This window comes from Corvus moneduloides, chromosome 13, assembly GCF_009650955.1.
Source record: "Corvus moneduloides isolate bCorMon1 chromosome 13, bCorMon1.pri, whole genome shotgun sequence".
Lineage (NCBI taxonomy): Eukaryota > Metazoa > Chordata > Aves > Passeriformes > Corvidae > Corvus > Corvus moneduloides.
In genome coordinates, this window is record NC_045488.1 from 9,507,678 (window position 1) to 9,529,706 (window position 22,029).

General features: G+C 41.2%; 1 protein-coding gene across 2 annotated transcripts; it reads left to right on the forward strand.

Moving 5' to 3' along the window:
- Positions 1 to 20,912, forward strand: SYNM (synemin). Of its 2 annotated transcripts, none has more exons than XM_032122664.1 (4): positions 1 to 878; positions 6,175 to 6,299; positions 11,991 to 12,061; positions 13,599 to 20,912. In XM_032122664.1, the coding sequence occupies exons 1-4, from the start codon at positions 93 to 95 to the stop codon at positions 17,249 to 17,251; spliced, it is 4,635 nt and encodes a 1,544-aa protein (XP_031978555.1). In that variant the 5' UTR covers positions 1 to 92; the 3' UTR covers positions 17,252 to 20,912. The 2 variants fall into 2 exon arrangements, with proteins under 2 accessions (XP_031978555.1, XP_031978556.1); XM_032122665.1 differs by lacking the exon at positions 1 to 878 and adding an exon at positions 12,506 to 12,542.
- The last annotated feature ends 1,117 nt before the right edge of the window (positions 20,913 to 22,029 follow it).

The window sequence follows — 22,029 nt, forward strand, 5'->3', positions numbered from 1 at the left end:
GGGCCCGTCCCGGTGCCGCGCACATCCCGCAGCACCCGCGCAGCGCCCGCAGCTCCGGGGCTACTGTGCCCCGACCCCGCGGTCCCGGCAAGATGTGGCGGCGCTGGGAAGCGGGATGGGACGAGAAGAGGGAGCTGCAGGAGCTCAACTCCCGCCTGCGGGTCTTCGTGACCCGCGTGCGGGAGCTGGAGGAGGAGAACCGCTTTCTGGCGCGGGAACTGGCGGAGCTGCGGGAGCAGGAGTTGATCGGGCTCCGGGTGCCGGAGCAGGAGCTGGCCTGGCTGCGGATGCAGCTGGAGGAGCTGAGCCGGGCGAAGCTGGAAGCGGAGCTGGAGCGGGACGGGCTGCGGCGGGAGCTGGAGGAGCTGCGGGCGCTGGGCGCGGAGGTGCTGGGGATGCGGCGGCGCCTGGAGCCCGAGCTGGCCGGGCAGCAGGCGCTGCTGGAGCGGCTGCGGGGCGAGTGCGTGGCCCTGGAGGAGCTGCTGCTGGAGCTGCAGGCCGAGCATGGGCATATGGCGGAGCGGCAGCGGCGGGAGGCGGTGGAGATGCGGGAGCTGCGGCTGAACTTGGCAGCCTTGCCGCCCCCCTTGGCCGGGCTGAGCCTGGAGGAGCTGGAGGAGACCTACGAGATGCTGCTCAGCCAGAGCTGCCGGGAGACCCTGCTGCGCTACCAGGAGCAGATCCAGGTGCTGCAGGAGCAGGAGGCGCAGCGCAACCGTGAGAACCTGGAGCTGCTGCGGGAGGAGAGCCGGCAGTGCCGGCAGCACCTGGAGGATCTCCACCGCCAGGGCCAGGAGCTGTGCGCGCTGCGGGAGCGGCTGGAGCAGGAGCTGCTGGCCCTGCAGGACCGCCACGGCGCCGAGCTGGAGGAGTACCAGGTGGGTGGCACATGTCCCCCGGTCCCGGGACTCTCCCGCTGCCTTCCTGCCCCGCGACGCCTGTTTTGGGCTCCCGAGACTCCTGCCACTCGCGTTTTCCCTTCAGCTGTGGTCCATCGCGCGATGTGAGCCCAGTTTCCCCATCTCTCCTCCTCCCTCTGCTCCGGGCGGTGCTAAAGCCCCTCTGACTCGTGGTCCAGGGCTTGCCACTTTGCCTCCTGGCTGTGGGTTTTCCGCAGGCTGGAAGAGGAGGTGGCCCAGCAGGAGCCTTTTGCTGCCGGGCCCTTCTCTGTGTGGGGCGGGGAGTCTGGGGAGGGGTGGGTGCGAATGGTGTGAATCAGAAGGGAGACACTGACCCTGAGGACATCATCCCGGTGACAGGTGCTCCCTTCCCAACCTGCTCCTGCCCTTGGGCAAGTGCCCAAGAGCATGGAGCTGGCGCACGGGCTTGCCAGGGCTCCTGGCAGGGTTGACAGGAGCGCTTGGGACACGGAGCAGTCCCTGGGAGCAAATGAACCGAGTCCCGAGGCCGTGGGACTCAGCTCATCCCCTCCAGCCTGAGGCTTTGAGGGTGACCTGTCCCAATCAGAGAACTAATCTGAAATTTCTTCTTGTTTTACACGCATTCCTTGAGCCTCGGGAAGAGCTTGTGGTTCCCGGCGTAGTTAAGAAAACTTTGAGTGGTTTTAATGGCAAGAAGGTGTTGGAGGTGGATGTTGGTGTTGTCAAGCAGAGGGTTACAGCATCTGCAGCTGAGGATTTGTTTGCTGTCAGGATGATGTTTGGTGTAATGTGCAATCCCCCTGTCCGTGGGAAGGGATCAGCTCCTGCCGGAACAGCAGAGTATCCGCTCATCCAGCTCGGAGTGGAGAGCGCATATTAGATCATGCAGCCCATCGATCCATTTCCTGAGGGCAACATTTCTTTTGTTCATTATTAGACCCTTTATTAACACCCTGCTGGAGCTCGGTATGTGCCTGAACCCTGTGTGCTTTGTCCAGCTTTGTGTTCCGCAGCCCTGGTAGATTATGGAGATGTTGGCAACTGGAAGGGACTGGGACCTGTTGCTGTGTGTGTGTCTGGTTTTCGTACTCTGCTAGATTGTTTGGAAGTTGCATAGTTTGCAGATGCTGTGAACTGAGACAGATTAGGTATGTAAGAAGGAGTCAGAAAGGCTTTTAACTTTTAAATATTTTTTTTTTCCATTTTTGACAGGACAATTCATTCTTCCAATCACATATATAAACATTTCCAAAGCTTTAGAAGATGTCATATGTAAATCTCTCATTAATCTATCCAACAGTCAAAACCAGGTGAAAATGTAAAGAAGAAAGAAACCTCTTCATTTTTTCCATTTTATATTTAAAGTTTTCTTTGGTTTCCAAAATACGGTGTCCTTGCTGTCTATATTTTTACTAGAGATTTATAATGAAAGTCATAATTGCTCAAACTGAAAACATCTAAATATGGAGTAAAGAGAGCATTTTGTATATCTTGCTATCCATGCCCAAGTTTTTCTTCTAAAGCCAGTTAAAATGGCTTTTATTTAACTTTTTCAGCTCAGCAAGGTGTTTTTAAACCAGTTATCTCTGTATCTGGTTGTATTTTTAAAGAATTTTATTTAGAAGAGCAATTGGAGCAACCCATTGTAGATGACAGCAATCTGTTGCTGAAGTCAGATAATCAAAATCAATGGATGCCCTTGAATTGTCCTGATGCAATGCTCCAGAATGGATTATTTTGATACCAACATCACAGACTTCTCTATTACTCTCATGAACATTTGGCATTTTTAGATTTTACAGGAAAAGTAGTTTCAAATCTTAGTAATACAAGAAGAAGAAAAAAGTGTTGAAAATGTCTGACCATTATCACCAGAGATTAAATATTACTAGATATATATTCAAAGATATCATAAGGTTTATTAATTCTGAGTGGTCTTATGTTTGGGTTTGAGAAAGGCCTTTTTGCAGTTGCCAGTCTTCTGCTGTAAGAAATAAAATGTTTTGCTTATATCCAGGAAGAAAAATTTTAGAATATGTAGGAGCAGCTGTTTCAGGTTTTGTTCTTGTGATCGAAGCTTTTTTTTTTCTCACTCATTTCTTTTACTGGTTAAAGTATGTTCAACATGGGTTTTAAACTACTCTTTAAAGAGCATCAATTCCATCCTTATTTATTGTAGAGTGTCATGTAGAAATGATATGTATGTACAGATTAAAGTCAAGTTATTATTGTTCATTGCAGCTGCAATGGTAATTAGATTTATTCACATTTTCCATATATCATCCAGTTGCCTTATATGTTCATCTTTGCCTCCTGAACTGCCCTTATCCTCAGTGAAGCTTTCAGCAATGTTAAATAGAAATAAGTATTTGGAATTGTAATGTAGCTGAACCAGGCAAGCAGTAAATCATACACTGGAAAATTTTCACTGGTCCTGAGTGTTAAAGGGATGAACTCAGTAGGTCTCTTACTTCCATAATTTTAGCTGTGTGCTATGAGAATACTGATGCAAAAACTGCTGGTGATTTGAAAACCCTGTATTATTTGGATGTAAAACCATCCATGGCCCATCCTGCTGCTCTGAAGCAAGGCAGGTATTTTTCACTGATAAGAGTGGGTTTAGGATCAGTTCCTGTGTCAGTGTTGGGAGCTCCAGAGAAGGAGAAAACATCTTGTCAAATGAACATTTAATGTTGATATGTCGTGTGCCTTTTTCTGTATACCAGTTTTGAGCCAGCCAAGTTCAGTGTGCGTTCCTCCCCTGCTGAGCCACTGAATGAGCTGTGGGATCAGTAAATAGTACCAGATGGAAAGGGCTGGGGCCTGGAATCCTCTCTTTATTCCCTCAGTAGGTACAGCTTGGACAACCCAAGTAAATTCTTTCCCCTCTACTGTCCTTCTAAAATTTCCCAGTGCTGCCTGGAAAGGAACATATGAAGGGTGAGAGAACAGTTTCAATTCTGTTACTTAGTCCTAGTAGGACATCACTGGGATTTGGGGGCATGTGGTTGATGTGTCTGGGAAACAGATCTTTCCAAAAGAGTCCTGTGTGAAGAAAACACAAGATTTGCCAAGTACAGGTTACATTTGCAAAATGGGTTTGTTGGCTTTTAATCTCCTGAACTTTGATGGATTGGTTTATGTGCTTTTTGGCATGCTTGGAGAGAGGACTTGAGGCCAGTTGTCCTCTTCTTTGTGTTTGAGCATCAGTGATGGAGGGCTGGATGACTGGCTGTCTGCCTTCCAGTCTATAGAGTGTCTGTTCCCGCTGGAATGAAGTCCTTTGGAATTACTGCACAGCTGGCTGAGTTATGTGGCCCCTTATGGTAATCATTAACTCAAACTCTTGGATTCCCAGTGCTCTCCAAACCCAGTGGGTAGAATCTAGGTGGCTTTTCAAACCCAGACTAGAGAACTTGGGTGTGAGGGACTGAAGCTCCTGTGTTTTTAGATAGGTCTGAACAGCCCCAGTCTTTCAGAGCTCCCCACACTGTACGGATTTTTCTGGGACTGCAGCATTATAAAAATCTTTTTAAGAAATGCATGCACATGTATAGGTTATTCTGTATTTAATTGGGGAGGCAAGAAACATCTGAATAATTTAATTTTTGTATCAGAGCTCTTAGAGGGATTGGTTTTCTTCTGCATCTTTTGTTGACTCCTGGTTCTGTTGCACCCCAGCCATTCTTTCTGGATAGACTTTTCCTTTTAAAAGCAAGGCCTTGTACTTTTCTTCCCTTCTCACCTTGGAATTTTCCTTTGTGTCTGTGCTGTTCTTGAACAGGATTGTTACTTCAGAGCTGCTAAAGGTCTGCATGGCCATAGGATGGTACCTCCGCTGGGGTCTGCAGGAGGCTGTTGGGTGGTTTGTGGTGCTGTTTCAGATACGATTTGTCTTCTGCCATAAAAAGGCAATCTGAAGTACACTGAAGGCTGTGGGCAAGGATAGTCATGTCAAGGAAAACATCAGTGTAATAATTTAACAAGAGCTGCAAAGGCAAATGAAGAAAGATTAATGTGTTATATAGAGAACTGTACCCACATGTATAGGCAAATACAGGCAGCTTCCTTCCAAGAGCTTTCTTTTTAGTTTTACTTAAAAAAACCCAAAACTATTAATGTTTGACATACCATTACTTCTGCCTAGCACATCATGCTGGCATTAACAGCAGAGTCCCCTGCTGTATCTTCATTTTTATGCTGTTGCTCATACTGTAATACTGGAGCACTTGCTGCATGTAAGTGATATAGTTTGAATTTTTAAAAATTAGACTATCAGTGCCTTGATTTTCCAGTTTGATTGCAAAGCAGTTGTTAGGATGCAATCAAAAATACACTGTTGTGAATTCCTGTTCAGTGTTGTACATGTGTATGAGATTTTGCTTTGTAAATGACGTTTCAGAGTCTCTGCATAGTGCAGGGTGATGTGAACAAAACAGAATTGAGCCTTTGTTGATACTTAATTTCTGTCTTCCCATCCCCCAGAACAAAGTGAAATCTATGGCATTTTAGTTAGCAAGGTTAGATTTAATACAAATATATATACAAATGACAATTTACCCTTCATGTGAGAAGTAACACCAGTGATTAAAGCACTTTTTACTCTGTTCTTTTCTTCCTTATACCATTTAGTGTAAATATATACAACTTTATATATTTAGTTGTATTGTATAAGGTCATATTTAGTTATTGAGATGAAAATGAGCAATCTCTTATCAATCTTCTGAGCAGCAATTGGACAGAGCTGGGTGGACCTAAAAGCAGGTATCCAAATACTGTGGAAAGTTAAGGAAGCACTGGATGTTCATCCTTCACCTTATGGGCACTGTGAATATCTTCAGATGCTCCAATTCCAAAACTGGTTTGGACCCACCCCTCTGTGGAACTGGAAATACTGAAAAGCTTTCCAAGGCAAAGCAGTTGCTGGAATTTCTGATTTCAAGTGTGGTTTAAGCTTGTCTTAAAATGACCAAATGAGTGACATTCAAGCCGCATTTATAAAGAAGTGTATTTTCCTTGCTATGTGTGCTTAGTAATTTTGTACAGGGCCTCTGAATAGGTTTTCTGAAACATTTAACCAGCTTAGTAAGGCATAAAATGAACTTAGCATAAAACTTGCTTCAGGAACAATGTATTTTATATGGGGGGGTCGTAGAGCTGATTTCTGAAGTGATAGAACATTGACATATTTTTGTATCAGATTTTTTTTAACTACAAATTTTATGTTTCAAGGCATTCAAGTGTACAGATTTTTATGTTCTTTCAAAACTAAAAATAATTTGTTTCTGTTCAGAGAATAATTGATGCCCTGGAAGAAGAAAAGCAGTTCCTGACCATGTCAATCACAGATTACCTGAGGGACTACCAAGAACTCCTGCAGGTGAAAGCAGGCCTCATCCTTGAAATTGAAACCTACAGGTAAGATTTGTGGTCACACTCTATTGTCTAGACAGAGGATAATTTAAATCCCTTTTTATAGATATGGGATCCCCATTCATCCTCTTTCCAGCATTTAAAATACAGGCAGCGACTTTGGGAGTCTCAAGGCTGTAAAGCCAGTATAATCCATAGGAATCCTATTAACTTGTTACAAATATAGTGGTATGTAAGAAACCTTATTAGTCCTGGTCAACTGGATATCAGATTGATGGGAATTTTTGGGGCAATATTTGGTTACAAGCTGAGGAGACAATATCCCTAAATTGCAATCAATAAAACTTGAGGTTATGTAGTTGCCATCAACTTACATGGCACATTTCATTGTTTAAATATGTTCATTCGTGACCACCTGCAGCATTGATGTAGGCAGTGAATTCCCCATCCTTGTTTTAGTTGTAGGATAGTGGGAACAAAGCAGAAAAGTCTGTTTGATTAAGTCCTGGCTTTTTCCATCCTTGATTTGTTAGAAAAACATGTTTAGATCAAGTGGGAGATAACAGCAAACAACATCTCTGCTTATGAATCTTCAGGACTGTACATCTCTCTAGCCACTAAGAAGTTGTGGGGTTGAAAAGCCAGAGTAATTCTCCTGTCTGGAGAATCAAGGTGTACATGGCATAAAACTGATTTGGAACAAAAAAATCCTAAACAACCCGAAACTGATGATCTAAAGGAAGATCCTTCCTTATTGTAAAGATCATGTGTTTTTTCTACAAATAGCACAATATTTTCAACAAATTCCATTGAGATATTGATCTTCAAATACAGACATGTGCAATTCTTATTAAGCAAAGGGATAATTTGCAAAAATGTAATGTCAGGCTACCTCTGTATTTTTTTTGAGGAGGCTGCCTCTGTCATTACCTTGTCTACATTGGGTGCATTATTCATATCCAACCTGTGTAAATAGACAGGGGTATTTCCAGTTATATATGATATATGCTTCTGTGTCCTAAAGCATTAATGCTGTGTCCTGAGTGTGAACCAGTAAGTCTGGATAAAGATAGCACCAGCTGAATTATGGGTGAGGTGTGTAGACTATCAATCCACTGATACATATGAAATTTAATTTTAGCTGCATAATTGAAAATATGAGAAATTTGAAAGAGTAATTTCTGAGTAGCTTGATAAAGAGTAGTGAGCAGAGAATGTCTGGCTTCATGAAAGAGCAGAAAGTCTCTTCAAGATGCCTTGAGAATGTCTGCAAAGAGGCACAGACCAAGGCTGGTTTCTGGATCAGATGAAATCACAGTATGGGACAAGTGTGACAGTACCCTGATGTTTGTTGGTGGAGTGGGATCCCTGTGATCTTTGGAAAGCCAGTAGTGTCTGGAGCATTCCTGTGGAAGTGGTAGCCAGTTGTGATCCTTATCTGTGTGTGTTAATTCTGTTAACTTTGCTAAAAAACATGATTCTTCTGAATTTAATCCCAGCTCTGTTGTTGACTTTGACTGTTGTCATTAAACTTTCTCCCTCAGTTTATTCATCTGCAAAACAGGATTAGCACTGTCACAATAACAGAATTATCAGAGTTGTTTTGATGATTAGTATTCATCCAGAACTAGGAATGATAATGCCCAGATATTCAGTTGCTCAAAAAACTTGCAAACCCATGAAGTTCTGGAATTTCTCCTGAGTTTTATCACTGATTATCTGAGCATTATTGGTTTGTCTAAGGATTCCCTGCCCTGGTTACTGAGAACAATTCAGCATCACCTGGCACTGTGTTTATCTTCCAGTTAAGAAGCTCTTTAATCTGTAGGGTTTCTTCATCTGATGGTAGTGAGTACAACTTGTATCACTGATGGCCTTGGCAAGGCAGATGTCAGTGAAAAAATGAGCATCTGCCCACTGAAGATGATGTATAGATGAAAACAGGGAATGGGCTTTGCTACAGATCAAAAAACATGGTAATGCCAGCAAACAAAATTCTTTTAAAATATCGGAAGCTGAAACGTGATTGTTCCGTGTTTTTACATTTATGCAGTTTTACCTATTCTCATTTCTCTTATTCTCCCTTTATTCAAGAAAATAGTTCCTTCTTTCTGTTGTGTCTCTTATCAGCCCTGCTGTGGGAGGGGACCCAGTCAGTCAGGTTAAGTAGGAGAATTCTGGACAGCTCATTCATGTACTTTTTCAAATCCTGTTCCTCTCCCAGGTCTTTTTACCTGTGAAAAACAGGGCATGGGAGCCCAGCTTCAGGCTGGTTTTCACAGAGGGTACTGGCATATGCCCTCGCTTACGCATACTGGAAACAAAAGGCACCTATTCACACTCAGTCCAACATCCTGAACTTTCCATGGAGAGGTTCCCACGAAGGCCCTGGCATTTCCTCTCCTCCTGGCCTTATAGGTTAAGGGTGTGGTAGCTGGTCTTAGAGCTTTCTTTGTACCTCCCACCCTGTGTTTTCTCTTTGTTTTACAACTCCTATGGTTCTGTTATAAGGTCAGTTCTTTCCATTAGTCACCATTGCTCCTGGATTGGGAAGAAGGGTCATTGTTGCAAGGAACACCCTTCCTTAAGGTCCAAGTGTATTTCCTCTTTGACTCTTCTCACCCTTCCTGCTCTGGGAGCTGAGATTCACTCAGGAACTGAAATATGTGTCTTATGTGGCTTTGTGAAATTACACCTCCTGGGAATCTTCATTTCTAAACCCTTTTCTCTCTGTTGGAAGTAAATATTTATCAAGTGTCTCACAGTTTTGTCTTTGGAACCTTGCAAAACTTAGACTATGCTTAAGTTTTATTTCCAGAAAGAAGTGGTGAATTAGTCACTCTGTAAAACTCTTGATTCTAAAAGGAGTTAGAAAACCTGTCTAGGATCAGAATTCCTCTCTGTAGCTAGCAGAAACTTCTCTTCACATAGCAGAGACTGCCCAGAACCTGTTCCAATAGGTTCAGGAGGTTTTCTGTCCTCTCTAAAATATGTTGTTGTTGTAGGGTAGAATATTTCACTTCAATGTGTGAATGCAAGTGTTCTGTTCAGGTTACCACCCTGCATTCTGAAGTGCTGAAGGCTACACTATTTTTTTCTTTTTTATTTCTGTGGTCATTGTTAGGATCTCTGAACACACTCACCAGGTGGACTTTCCAGTTGTGTTCTTCCATCAGCACTTCTGACCCTTTCTGTGCCTTCCTCTCACAGAATCATCACCAACATTAAGGTCCTCTGAGCTACTCACCACAGCTTTTTCAGTCAGTCTCATTATTTCCCCTTTACAACTTGTACCATCCAATAGCTCCTAGTCTTGTATTGGTTTTATTTTGAGAACCCACTGAGTTTTCAACACCCAGGGAATTGAACATGCTGTTACCTGCTGTTCCACACTCCTTGTTCTCCCATCCTGCGATGGAAAAAGGATGTGGAATGGCCTTGACCCCCCTTCCTGGAGAGGTGGGGTTTTTTTTTGTAACTCCTTAGAAAATACCCAGAATAGAGAGGATGCATTTTTATGGCCCGCTGGCCAACTGCCCCATCTGAGATTTTGGCTTTCTATAATTGAAAGCAAAGTCATTGCTGTCCTGAATGACCATAATAACCATTTGCACTTCATCCTTTTGTTCTCTCTCCCCACCCCAAACACTTTATCTCCTCCTTCTGCTTTCATGGACTGGTTATTTCTGTTGTCATCCAGCACAGGCTGACGAGCACGTCCCTGCTACTGTTAGATACATGACATTAATAATGAGATGAGCTAACGGTGCAGTTGGATTTTTTTTCTGGTAACACTTAAATTAAGTGTTAACAAAATGGGAGTATATATTGTTTGGGACCTGATTTCCAGGAAGTAGCTCACATGGTTATTTTTTTAGAAGAGTGCTGCTTGGAGGAATGTTTTTTTTTGATTATTACTGTGACTGCTTAAAAGTTCATACAGTTGAAATTAATTCTTCAGGCAGTTTAAGTTTAAAAGCAGACCTCACCACCAAGAGGTTATTATTAGGAAAGGATGCAGAGCAATAGAGAAGCAAAATAACTTGCATAAACTCAAGCTATGGTCAAGCTGAGAAACACAACCTGAGTTTGCTGGCACAGTACATTACGCTGCACTTTCTTGTGCCAGTTTATTAAGCCAAGCTCAGTTTAACATTTTATTGGTTTTCTGATAATCTTGAGGACATACCTATTATGAAGTGTGTCCAGTAAAACACTGATTCACTGTCCAGTTTTACAGAGGTTTCAGGAAGCTTTGCCTTTCACTTTCAGTAGTAATATTTCAGGTCCAACTTTTCTGTGGGCTGCTGCCATTTGCCATATACAGTTACCTCCTGGAACTTATTTTTAGTGACCTCATACGTTGCTGCAGCAACTGAACAACTGTTGTTTTAACAGCAGCCAGAAATCCTTAGTCAAACTCCCCACATTCCTGCTTTCTTTCATCATGGTTAACACTTTCACTGCCAGCTCCTGGATGTGTTTCTGCAGCGCCACCACCAGCTTCTCTGCCATGTGTGTCAGAGCAATTTGTCTGCCACTCACTGGCTTCATCAGATCAGATGTTTGGTCTTGGGAACATCCTATGTGTTGAAGGAATCTAATTCCTATAAAGCTTCTCTTAACATGGAGAAAGACAAATTGCTTTTACTGTGGTTTTTTTTGACTCACAAAAGAGAAGGAAAGATGCCCATCTGAGCCTGTTTTACTTAGTTCTAAGCTGGCTTTTCTTCTGGATCTAGAAAAATCCATGATGGCAAAGGAAACCTTGCTAATGATACTTTGCTAACGCCAAAGTGATCAGTCCTGGGAAGTGTGAAATGTACAGGTGATGCTTAAAACATCTGCTTTGTTAATTTTGACATAAAAGTCCAGCAGAAGTGTTTATACCCCAATCCTAAATGGCTTTCATCTCCTCCCCCAGGGACTCAGAAGCCTTGGCTATCACAGTCCTCCAGCCTTACTCTTGACAGCTTTGATGTTGCAGCTGTGTCTTATCAGTGCAAAACATCTGGCATTCCCAAACCCAGAAATGTTGAGATGGGTAACAGGCTGGTAGAAGTGAACATAAACCCACCCAAGTTGCTATGCTGACTGTAACGTTCCCTTGCACGGAGAAAGAACCTGACGTAGCATTTCCAGGCTGCTGGAATAGCACTTCCTGGAAGTTTGGGAGCTATTGGAATGTCACTGCCAAAAAGGAGGGCTGAGGAGCAGGGACAGACAGAGATGTCAGTAAAAGAAACCCAGCAGTTTCTGTCACAGAGAATTTTCCTAGTCCTTTTCTATGAAATGTGTTGTGCTGATTTCCAATGGAATAGGAACTAAGAATAGTTAATTTAACACTGTAAAGTTTCCTCCCAGCACTGTATTTGACAGTAGAAGTCATACTTTCCTTCCTTTTTAATTTGAAAAGGATAGAACTTGCAAATCCTGCTGTAACAGTTCCCTCATATCATACTGCAGCACCACCTTTACTACTCTGTTAGAAACAGAAAGGGCTGGAAATACTTTTTTCATTTTTGCCTTTTCTTTATAAAACATCTTGCCCAGAGAAGCTGTGGCTGCCCCATCCCTGGAAGTGTTCCAGGCCAGATTGGACGGGGCTTGAAGCAATCTGGTCTAGTGGAATGTGTTTACTGCAGGATCATTGTTTCAATTTCTAAGACTTATAAATGTAAAATATTATGCTTATCCTTCCCAGTAGTTTAATGAAATGTCCTTCGTGTTTTGCAGAGCTTTGTTAGAAGGGGAGAGCAAGCCGTGGATTATATGGAGAGAAGAGCATGCAGGAAAATTGCCTCAAGGTAAAATACAAATATTAAAAAAAAAAAATTTTGAATTAAATTAAATATAACTGGAAATTATTATTATGTTATAGTGTTCCTGAAGTATGTTTTTATGGGTGTATTGCAAAGTGCATATTGAATCAGTTTTGAGTGTTAATATTTTAAATCAACATATTGCTCTTCTGTATGAGATACCTTATGAAATCATGCCTTGAGTGGAGAACATAGGGAGTGATGTTCCATAGCTCCAAAGAACTTTTGTATGCCCGTAGGTCTTAAGAGAGTTTTGAAGTATAAAGCAAGAAGTGTTTTACAGAACATGTAGTTAAAACCATGGAGTTCATCATCCTGAGGCATTGTGAGTGTTTAAAAAGTTCATGTGGGTTTAAAGAGATATTTTAGCAGAGTAATGAAAGACAAATCAAAGACTTACTAAACATAAAGATACCATTTCTATCTTAGGAGCTGCAAATCTCTGGAGGCTGTGAGAGTATACGAGGGAAGTATCACTATTTACTTGCCCGGTTCTAATACTCTTCCCTGTGTATCTACTCTTGGTCCCTGCAAACAGGATTTTAGATAGGATGGACCTTCACTGTGACTGCTGTGGCCATTGTTATTAGTAACAGAATTAATCTGGATAATACTCACGAGTTTAACAACTTGGGGTCATTACTGTAGTCCCAGAAGACATTGCAAGGCTGTGTCTGTAGCAGGAAATTCAACAGGCTCAGGCCTAGGCTGAAATGCGCACACAAATCTGCCTACGCTCTTAAATTGTGAGCACTGTGCCTGGGTCTGGACAGCACAGTTTGGATCTGGACTAGCCAGTACTTCTGCAGACCATGCTCAGGTGTATTCACAGAATAGGGAAGGAATTACAGGAGTAATTACAGAAATAATACAGGAAACACTACCAAAAGCCAGGGGAGATGAGGTCGCTTTTCAGGAGCGGGAGATGTAAGTGGTCCAGTACTGGCTGGTCTTCCTGTCAGACATTCCTGGTACATTGTATTAATTTCTATAAGTAGAGCCTAAGAGGTTCTTTATTTCTGTCCCTTGTTGTGCTTTGTTGTGTGGCTGTTAAGGGTTGTATTTGTGTTTGCAGTTTCTAGTATGTGGTGGCAGGTGTGCCATTAAATGTCAATAGGAACTGAGAAACTTCAGGCCACTTAGGCTAATAAAGCAAAAAACCCAGCCCACAATATTAGCATACATTATTTAATAAGAAGTTGTAAATGAACGTCAGTATAAATATGAGAAGTGCAATTCCTAAATAAATGCCACAATACACCCAGTAGTGCACAACAGGTAAAATTAGCAAGATACTGCAACTTAGCAAAAAGCTTTGCTTTCAGTTTTAATCTAATTCATGCATAGGCTTAATTAACAGGCAAAACCTACAGGAATGCCTTTACAAAGCTCCACTGAAAATGAAGACATTATTTCTTTCAGAAAATGTCGTACAAATTTTCTTAGTTCATGCTCTCTATTTAATACTATTTTAGATACAAACCATTATTTTAATGCTTGGTCTCCTGTGTTCTTTTTGCAGATATTATAAACACTTCCTATAACTACACTGATATTTACTCTACTTATCAAGAAAGAAATAGAAATAAAGCTTCACCAGCTGCCAGGATCACTGATACAAGGCACAGAATGCCAGTGACAAATATGAGCAGTTCTGCACATTACTCAGCTCACTCCACACAGACTGGATCACACACAACAACGGGTGGAAGAACTTTTGGAAGGGATCTACTTGGTTCAACGTATCGCCCTTCAACAACTGTCACAAAGGATGAAAGAATTGTAACAGACCACAAAGAACTAAGAACATTTACTCCAGACTACAGTAGCTGGAGAAGCACTGAAATGCAGCAAAAGAAGATTCCAGAAAGAAAGAAAACAGAAATTACAACTTCATCCACAGTATCTTTTTCAAAAGAATCAGCACATGCTGAAAGATCAGACAAGGACCACAAGCCAGATGCTGAAAATACAAGAATGAAACCAGGCTTCACTAGATTTCCAGTTTATGAGCTAATTACCAATGCAAAACCATCTAAATATGAAGAAACTATAATTGAAACTCGGACCACACTAAAAGACAAAAGAGGAGGAAGCAAACCAACTGAAGAGAAGACATCTCTGCTGAACGAAAAAGATAAGCTGGAGAAACAAACAAAGGATGAGAAAAAGAAAACAGACGAGAAATCTTTTGTAGAAGAACGTGTTGATTTTGGGAGGAAGACTGAGCAGAAAAAATACATCCGTGAGGGAGTTAGCCAGAAGATAACAGCAAGTGATATTTCTACTGCAAGAACTTTGAAAAGTGAATCAACCAAAAAAGATGCAACTATGACCTCAGAATCAAGAAGCCAAGAAGTCATTGAGGTACCAATCAGTATTGAAAGGCCTGCTCCTGACAAAGGACCCCAGAGAAATAAAGAAATACGAGTACAAGGAGTTAAAACTTCCATAGGAAGAGAAACAGATGACCATGTAACTCAGTCTGCTGAAACTCGCCAATTGAGGATTTCAGAAGCAGAGTCCAGTCTGGAGGGTGAAGAGCAAATTAGGGATGGAAGCCATAAAATGGGAACTCTGCCAACTGAAAGCATAGCAGAGAATATTGTTACTGACATTCTTAAAACTTTCACGCAGTCTTCTAGTTCACAGATGTCAACAGACACCAAAGTGACCTATTTTAATAAGAAAGAACAAGAAGACGAAGGGAAAATAAAGACGGAGTTCACAGTGCAGTCCCAAGTTCAAGAAGACATAGATATTTCTGATAAAGGTGACTTAGGACATCTATCAAACCAGGATGTTAGAAAAGTGATTCGAGAGGGTGTGGAGGGAACTCCTTCCAAAGAGGAGATAGAGGATATTGTACATCATGGCCTGAAAGGAAGCGAGAGCAGAAAGAATGTGTCTGTGAATGTGGAGATTGTAGAGGAGCCACTGGATTACACCACTGATGAAAGGACTGATTTTTCAACACCTTTTCAAGTAGAAGAAGTGGAGGATTCATTCCCTGAGAGAGAGAGGCGTTACGGTGAAGAGGAACAAAACATCACCTTCACCTATGAAGATGTCAAAAAGAAGAAACCACGCCATGAGAGCTTCACTCGTGTGGAAGAAGTAACCGAGGAAGATGACTCACCTATTGAACAGAAATATTTTGTATCTGTTCCCGATGATCATCCTATTATTAATGAAAAAGATGATGACTCAGTATATGGGCAAATTCATATTGAAGAAGAATCAACTATTAAGTATTCTTGGCAAGATGAATTTTTGCAAGGCACACAAAGTAAGAGAGAGGAAGGTGTGAGCTCTCCAGAAGAAACCTATAAAGTGGTAGGGGAGGAAGCAAGTGCCCATATTTTAAAAGAGCATCCTGAAGGTGAAAGATCCCATGTTGAATCCATTATTATTGAAAAAGAAATTAAAATTCCCCATGAATTTCAGGCTTCGATAAAAGGGCTTTTATCCAAGGAAACGAAGGACCCTAAACATCAATTGAAGGAAGCTTTGGAGCAGTTGGAGGGCAGTCTCCCAGAAAGTGTGAAAGAGGAGCTCTCTGCATTAACAAAAGACAACAAAGTTGACGCTAGTAACTTGGCATTTGATATCAAAAAAGTTGATCAGAAGGAGGAGGGGGGCTTGGTGACAATAGTTGCTGAAGTCAATCTGTCCCAGACCCTTAATACTGATGAATTTGATGTAGATCAGCTTGGTGAAGTAATCACAAGCGAGAAAGAGAAGGCAACAATACAGTCCCTGAAGAAAGAGAGCTTGGATAGGAGCAATATAGAAGTAGATGTTTCTTCCCACAGTGATAAATACACTTCTTTGGCTGACCAAGAGATCTACAGCTCATCCACGATGAGGCGGAGTGGTGGCACTGGCTATCACACCACTGAAAGAGTTGTTTATGGCAGTTCGGTTTCGGAAACTGCAGATTATGGAGAAGCCTCTTACTCATCACAATCTGCTGATGAGACCAAGTCCCAGAGGCATGTCAGGGTTGGCCCAGTAGAAGTCCAGAGGTTTGAGCAGGTCCTGTATGAAGGGCCTGGTTCTGAAGCACTGGAGCTCAGTGCTACAGAAGATCTTGTTCAGAAAGAGGGACTGTCGGAATTCAGCCAATCTGTGAAGCATTTTAAACTGGGCCCCAAGGAAATCCAAACCACAGAACAAGTCATTTATACAGGCCCCATTACTACAGTTGTAGAAGAGATTGATTCTGGAAATATTTCTCAGAAGGTTTCAACAGACTTCAGTAGGGCCACGAGACGTGTCACAGTAGGATCAAGACAAGTGACTGAAGAAGTCTCTTTTGAGGGGTCGGGTTTGGACTCTCTGGCACTCAATAGCTCAGATGGCCTTTCCCAGGCTGAAGGGGCTGTGGATGTCAGCAGATCAATGAGGCACTTCAGGCTGGGCCCAAAGGAGGTTCATACTGAGCATGTTATCTTTGAAGGACCCATCTCCGGTAAAGTGGAGGTCAGCAGCACGAGAGACGTCTCACAGACAGAAAGTTCAGTCAGACAAATCCAGCTGGGTCCCCAGGGCTTTATGACAGCTGAAGAGATCATCTACCAGGGGCCTGTCTCTGAGCACACAGAAATCACTGAACTGGAAGACCAGACACTTTCAGGAGGCTCAAGAGCTTTCAGGCACGTTAAAATAAGTCCTGCAGGAACTCAAGCTGAGGAAATAATCTTCACAGGACCCATTGCTGGAGTGGTGGAAGATCTTTCACAAACAGCAGAGTCATCTGAGAGCAGCAGGTCTGTGAAGCATATTAAAGTAGGCTCCAGGGAAACAGCTTACACTTTCCAAATGGATGTTTCCAATCTGGGTGGAATATCTGCAGTGAAGAGTGGAGAACAGCAAGTGGCAATGATGGTGTCCAATAAGCAAGACCCTTCCACTGGTCAGCCACAGGTCATTGTTGAAAGCGACCAGCTTGCAGGAAATGAAAATACAAGAAGTGGCTATGTTCTCTCCAGTTTTTCCCAAGATCAGGGAGAAAAGGTGGTGGAACAGTCATTTTTTGATAAAACTGTGCAGTTGCAAAGAACGGTCAACCAAAGTTCAGATACTTCTGAAGGGAAGAAAGTCGCTTTTGTCTACCTGGACCATGAGGAGGAAGATGATGAGGATAATGATAATGATGGACAGTGGTTCTGAAAGGACTCTGTGATGAAGCCTACGTAGCAATTTGTTTATACGTATTTTTTATTATCCTTTTTTTTTAAGAGAAAAAAGGGATGGGGAAACACTCAAACTATTTAGATTATTAATGGTGGACTGAGAAGTATTGAATTTAAGCCTCTATTCAGCACATTTTATTTTATTGGAAATTTTATTTTTGGGAGAGATCATGCTATTAATATTTTTTCCTCAGAGTTCTGTGTCTCATATTTTCAGATTTTTCCACCCATAGAAGCAGGTATTTGCTACTAGGGAATTAAAAGGATTCTATTTTTTTGTTTGTTTGTTTTATAGCACATCAACTATTAAATGTGTGCTTGAATAGGACTTTTCAAACTATTTTTTTTCTTAATACTGTATTGTACTTGGTTACTACAATATTACTATGCAATTCTATTTAAATCTCAAGCTACTAACCACAAATTTAACAGAATATGAAAATAATGAGTGGTAGTAGCTGATTTTCAGTTCCATTTCTGTGTACTCATATGCAATACCTAATGAATACATTATAAGAGACAGTTATTAAAGCTATAAAATTAATTATGATCCTGTAGGATCAAAGTAATCATAGCAAGAATTGACAAAAGTGATATTATTTGTATAGCTTGAATGCAGTGCAAAAAAGAAAGAGGTAATACTGAGGGAGGAATTTCTCACAGTATTCCAGGTGAGAAATAGTGAATTTTATGGTTAGACAGTAGTATATTTAATATCTCTAAAAAGAAAACAAATTTAAAAAGTAGACTGGATAGTGTTCCCACTGAGGTAAGGAGAACTCCTTACTGATTCAGTGGCTGTGCACATTAGTAACCTCAACTTACTTTGCAGTTTATGGGTTAACTGATACTAGGTATTGCTAAAGGTAAGTGTGAAGTGCCAAACATGATTACATAGTGCCTAATTTCCTAACATAGTGAAATTAGCTGATACGTGTCCTGTTAGAAGGAAACTTTTACAAATGACTTTGCTGACACTTAATGATCATTGTGTGTCAGCTCATTCCCAGATAATCCTTTGTTTACAAACAAGGTGTCCTTTTCAGTCACTCCCCCTGCAAACCCAACCTGAGATTTGAATTTTTTTTTTCTTCCTTTTTTTTTTCCTCTGAATGTAACACATGCCTCAGGCAAAAATTGCCTTGTACTTAAATCGTTTGCAAATAAGCTAATTTCAATTGGATTGCACATTGGTTGAATGAAGGACAGAATTTCACTTTATAATTCAGTGACTTTGTAAGTTCAGCTTGGAAGCCAGCACAGCACCACTGGCTGGACTGACCCAGGCAGTGCTGGCAGAAGCAAAAATAGCAGCCAAAATATTGTCATTGGGGTAAGAAATACCATACTGGACACGTATGGAAGTAACAAACAGAGGTGAGAAGCTGCTGTTTCTGCACACACACACACACACACACACAAACACACACTCACTCGCTCACTGTGTCCCACCTCTGCAGAGCAGGCACACACCTGGCTCCGGGTGGCTGAGCAGCACCAGCCCGGCAGGTGCTGACTCCCACATTTTTTCCTGTGGTTATGTAAGCCTAGTTTTGTGTGTGCTGATCCATATTAGAATCCAGTTAGACTATCTTAGTCTGGCATGACTAGTCACTTTTCAGATTCCTTACTATTAACAGAAGTAGATTTCTCAAAGCTGACTGCTGCTTTATACTATGAATGTAAATGCAAAGCTGAGGAGAAGCTCCGTGCTGACTGACATATCCTGCTCTTTCAGATATGGGACAGTTTAATCCTTGTGTGCCTTAGTTACTAAGTTCGAAACTATACAAAGCTATTAATGCTCCAGAGATTAACTCATGAGGTTTGTCTGCACTGCAGAATTTTCTGAATGTTTTCCTCATTTTGTCTGGAATCATTTTTTGAAATTGGAAGTTCTGCCAACAGCTGGAAAATGAATAGGAAACTGAGTTGTGTAAAAGCACTAAAGGCATGTGATCTGAGCTTATTTATACTGTTCACTGTGTAATAGATAACATTTTTTTCAAAATGATACCTATATGCTCCGAAAAGATCTTGAGCTTCCATTTATAAATAGGCTGTTAATTGTTGTAATACTTCTTATCCTATACTTTTGTTTCCTTAGTTGACTGTATGATTTTAAGGTGGCAACATCTCTGTGTTTAATGATCATGTATAAGCCAGAATTTTCCAGCTAGATGCCTTACTGTCAGTAATCAGATTCTGTACTTCAAGTATCAAATAACTGCATGAAGGAAGAAGTCAGGTCTGTAGTAAGCAACAGAGGCAAAAAATGAGTGTAAGTTTTCTTGAAATTTTATTCAAGACTTACCATTCTCTGTAAAACAGATACAAGAATATCTGCAGAAAATGTATTTAACAACCAAGAAAAAGCTACTTACAATGTCAAGCCCGTTTATTGATACCTTGTGGAATCTTTGACAGAGGTGCTCCTTAGGAACAGTGATGCCAAAACTGTTCCGTTTATCCTCACCTGCTCAGATGATTATAATGTTAGATGAGGGAGTAAACCAGTGAGGAGCAAATAATTCATAAAATGCAGGTGCCCTTAGCGCCAAAGGATTAAAAAAAAAAAATTGAAAATCAGTATTGTTTCTACTGAGGCAATAACAGCTCTTTAGAAATTCCTTTGCACATCATTGTCAGATGCAGTAGGTTATGCCCAGATACATTTCTGTTTTGATTGTCTGGAGGAAAAATTTGTTCAGTGTACTCTATTTCTATTTAAGAGCAGGATTTTAATCAATTATTTGGAAGCTGGGTTATTGTAGAGAACTGGAAATGTGCATTAGCATGACGTTAAAAAGATTTTAACATTTCAGGCACAGTTCCTTTGCATGAAGAAAGGCTGTGAAAACAAAGTTGCCTGACATATACAGGTTTAAGTTTTAAAAAGGTTTTAATATAAGCACCCCATTTTCCACTTAGTTCTCACTAACCTGAGACATTTAGACATAATGATAACTTTTGGATAATTCTACCTTCAGACAACAAAGTGTATTTAGGTGGACAGTCACATCCTGCAGGCCCTGTGGCTGCATGTGCAGAATTGAGGCTGTAGGTACATGAATTACTAATGAGAGCAAACATAACCCGCTCCCTGGTATACTAACTCACCCTAGGTGATCACTTTCTGCATAAGAATTATATCCTGTGGCTGAGCAGATTGGTGACACACCCTCAGTCAGCGTGCACTTCGGAAGCTTACTCGTATTACGCTTTTCATTAAATAGAAATAAAAACTTTACCGCTGAGTTTGGATTAAACAAAATGCTTTTCAAATATAATTAGTATTTTGGGAGGTAAAAACTATGCATTTCTATGCTGATATAGATCAGAAGTGGGGCACTGTTTTTCACATGTGTAAACCACTGCTCTAGGAAGCAAATAGAGCATAGAACATAAAGAAAGATGTGTGAGATAGCGAGAGCTCTGTGCTGGCTCATGTTTGTGAACAGCAGGTGTTTCAAAAGACGGTAAGAATGTTGAACCTGGGTTTGTTGATGTCAGCTGTGTGAAACTTCAGGCAGCTTGTGTTCTGGTCATCTGCAATGAAACTGCGTTTTTGTGGTGGTCTAAGCTTTGTGATTTTACACTTTTTCACTCTTGAGTATTAAACAATGAAAATCAACACAGATGTTTCTCTTTCTTCCTGTCTGGTGATTTTAAGGCTGCATTGTCTAAGAGAAAGGACTTAAAGTCTGTAAATACCTTGCTCTCAGGCTGAGTTAATTTTGGTTCAGAGAATGAACCTAATTTTTCTTCCAGCAAGGATTCACCTCTTACAGGTTGATAATAGAAATTATGACAGAACATGGCATATTCCTTATTGCAACCGCACCCAGCACGTGTGGACCAGCAGTGGTTCAGGAGCGCCACAAGTAGTAGGAGAGGCAGAGTATAAAGCAACACAGAAGGTGGAATTCCCTGAGTTGTCAGCATCATAGTTGTCCTTGGATCGTGGCAGTTGACCCAGGTAAGTCTCAACTTTCACCCTTTTCTAGCAAAGAAAACTATTTTACACACATTTAAGCCTTTAATGGAAAAAGAATGTTGTGTATATATATACACACATACATATATTTAAATGGTACCTCTCAATGTAAAGTTCATTTTTCTCTTTAACCACACCCTTGATTTGTAATGATAATATCATACCTATAACGCAGTTTTCTCTTAATTAAAGAAATGGGCCAGAATGAGTTTTTTATGTGAAAGAGTGAGACTTCCTGAAGAGATCCTCTGTTTTTATTACACTGAGAAAAATGCACACAGTTCTCCATACCTTGCAAAACAGGGAAGAAAGTATCTGAAACTACTGTCTAAATCACAGCATAATCTGAAGATGGTTAAGTGATCAGCAAAATAGTTTCCACTGAAAATGGCCTCGGTCAGAAAAAATATGTTTTCAGGCTCTATTAAGTGAAGCAGTATTGTTAAAACTCTCAGTGGTGAAGATCTGATTTCTCTGAAAATTGAAGTGTTTCTCTGAGCAGGAATGGGACTCACAGTGGGTTGGTTTCAGTACATCAAGATTGCAGTTTCCTGGTTTTGACACACTTTGTCAGTTGTGATAACTTTTTAAAGATGCACTTGAAAATACAGGGATGTGTCAATATTAAATTCTAAAAAGGAGAGTTTTAAAATTAAATGGCAATAAAAGGTGTTTGTTAGTACAAATATTTTCAAAGGTAAAACTTTTTTTTCTGATGTATCTCTGCAATCAACAAAACAACAAGCAACCTGCCTAAT

What these genes read in the sequence shown, in the direction of transcription:
- SYNM (XM_032122664.1), top strand. Translation starts at nt 93, where the DNA reads ATGTGGCGGCGCTGGGAAGCGGGATGGGACGAGAAGAGGGAGCTGCAG. An exon ending in CTTGAAATTGAAACCTACAG is followed by an intron (nt 6,300 to 11,990) that starts GTAAGATTTGTG and finishes CGTGTTTTGCAG; the next exon opens with AGCTTTGTTAGAAGGGGAGA. An exon ending in TGCAGGAAAATTGCCTCAAG is followed by an intron (nt 12,062 to 13,598) that starts GTAAAATACAAA and finishes TTCTTTTTGCAG; the next exon opens with ATATTATAAACACTTCCTAT.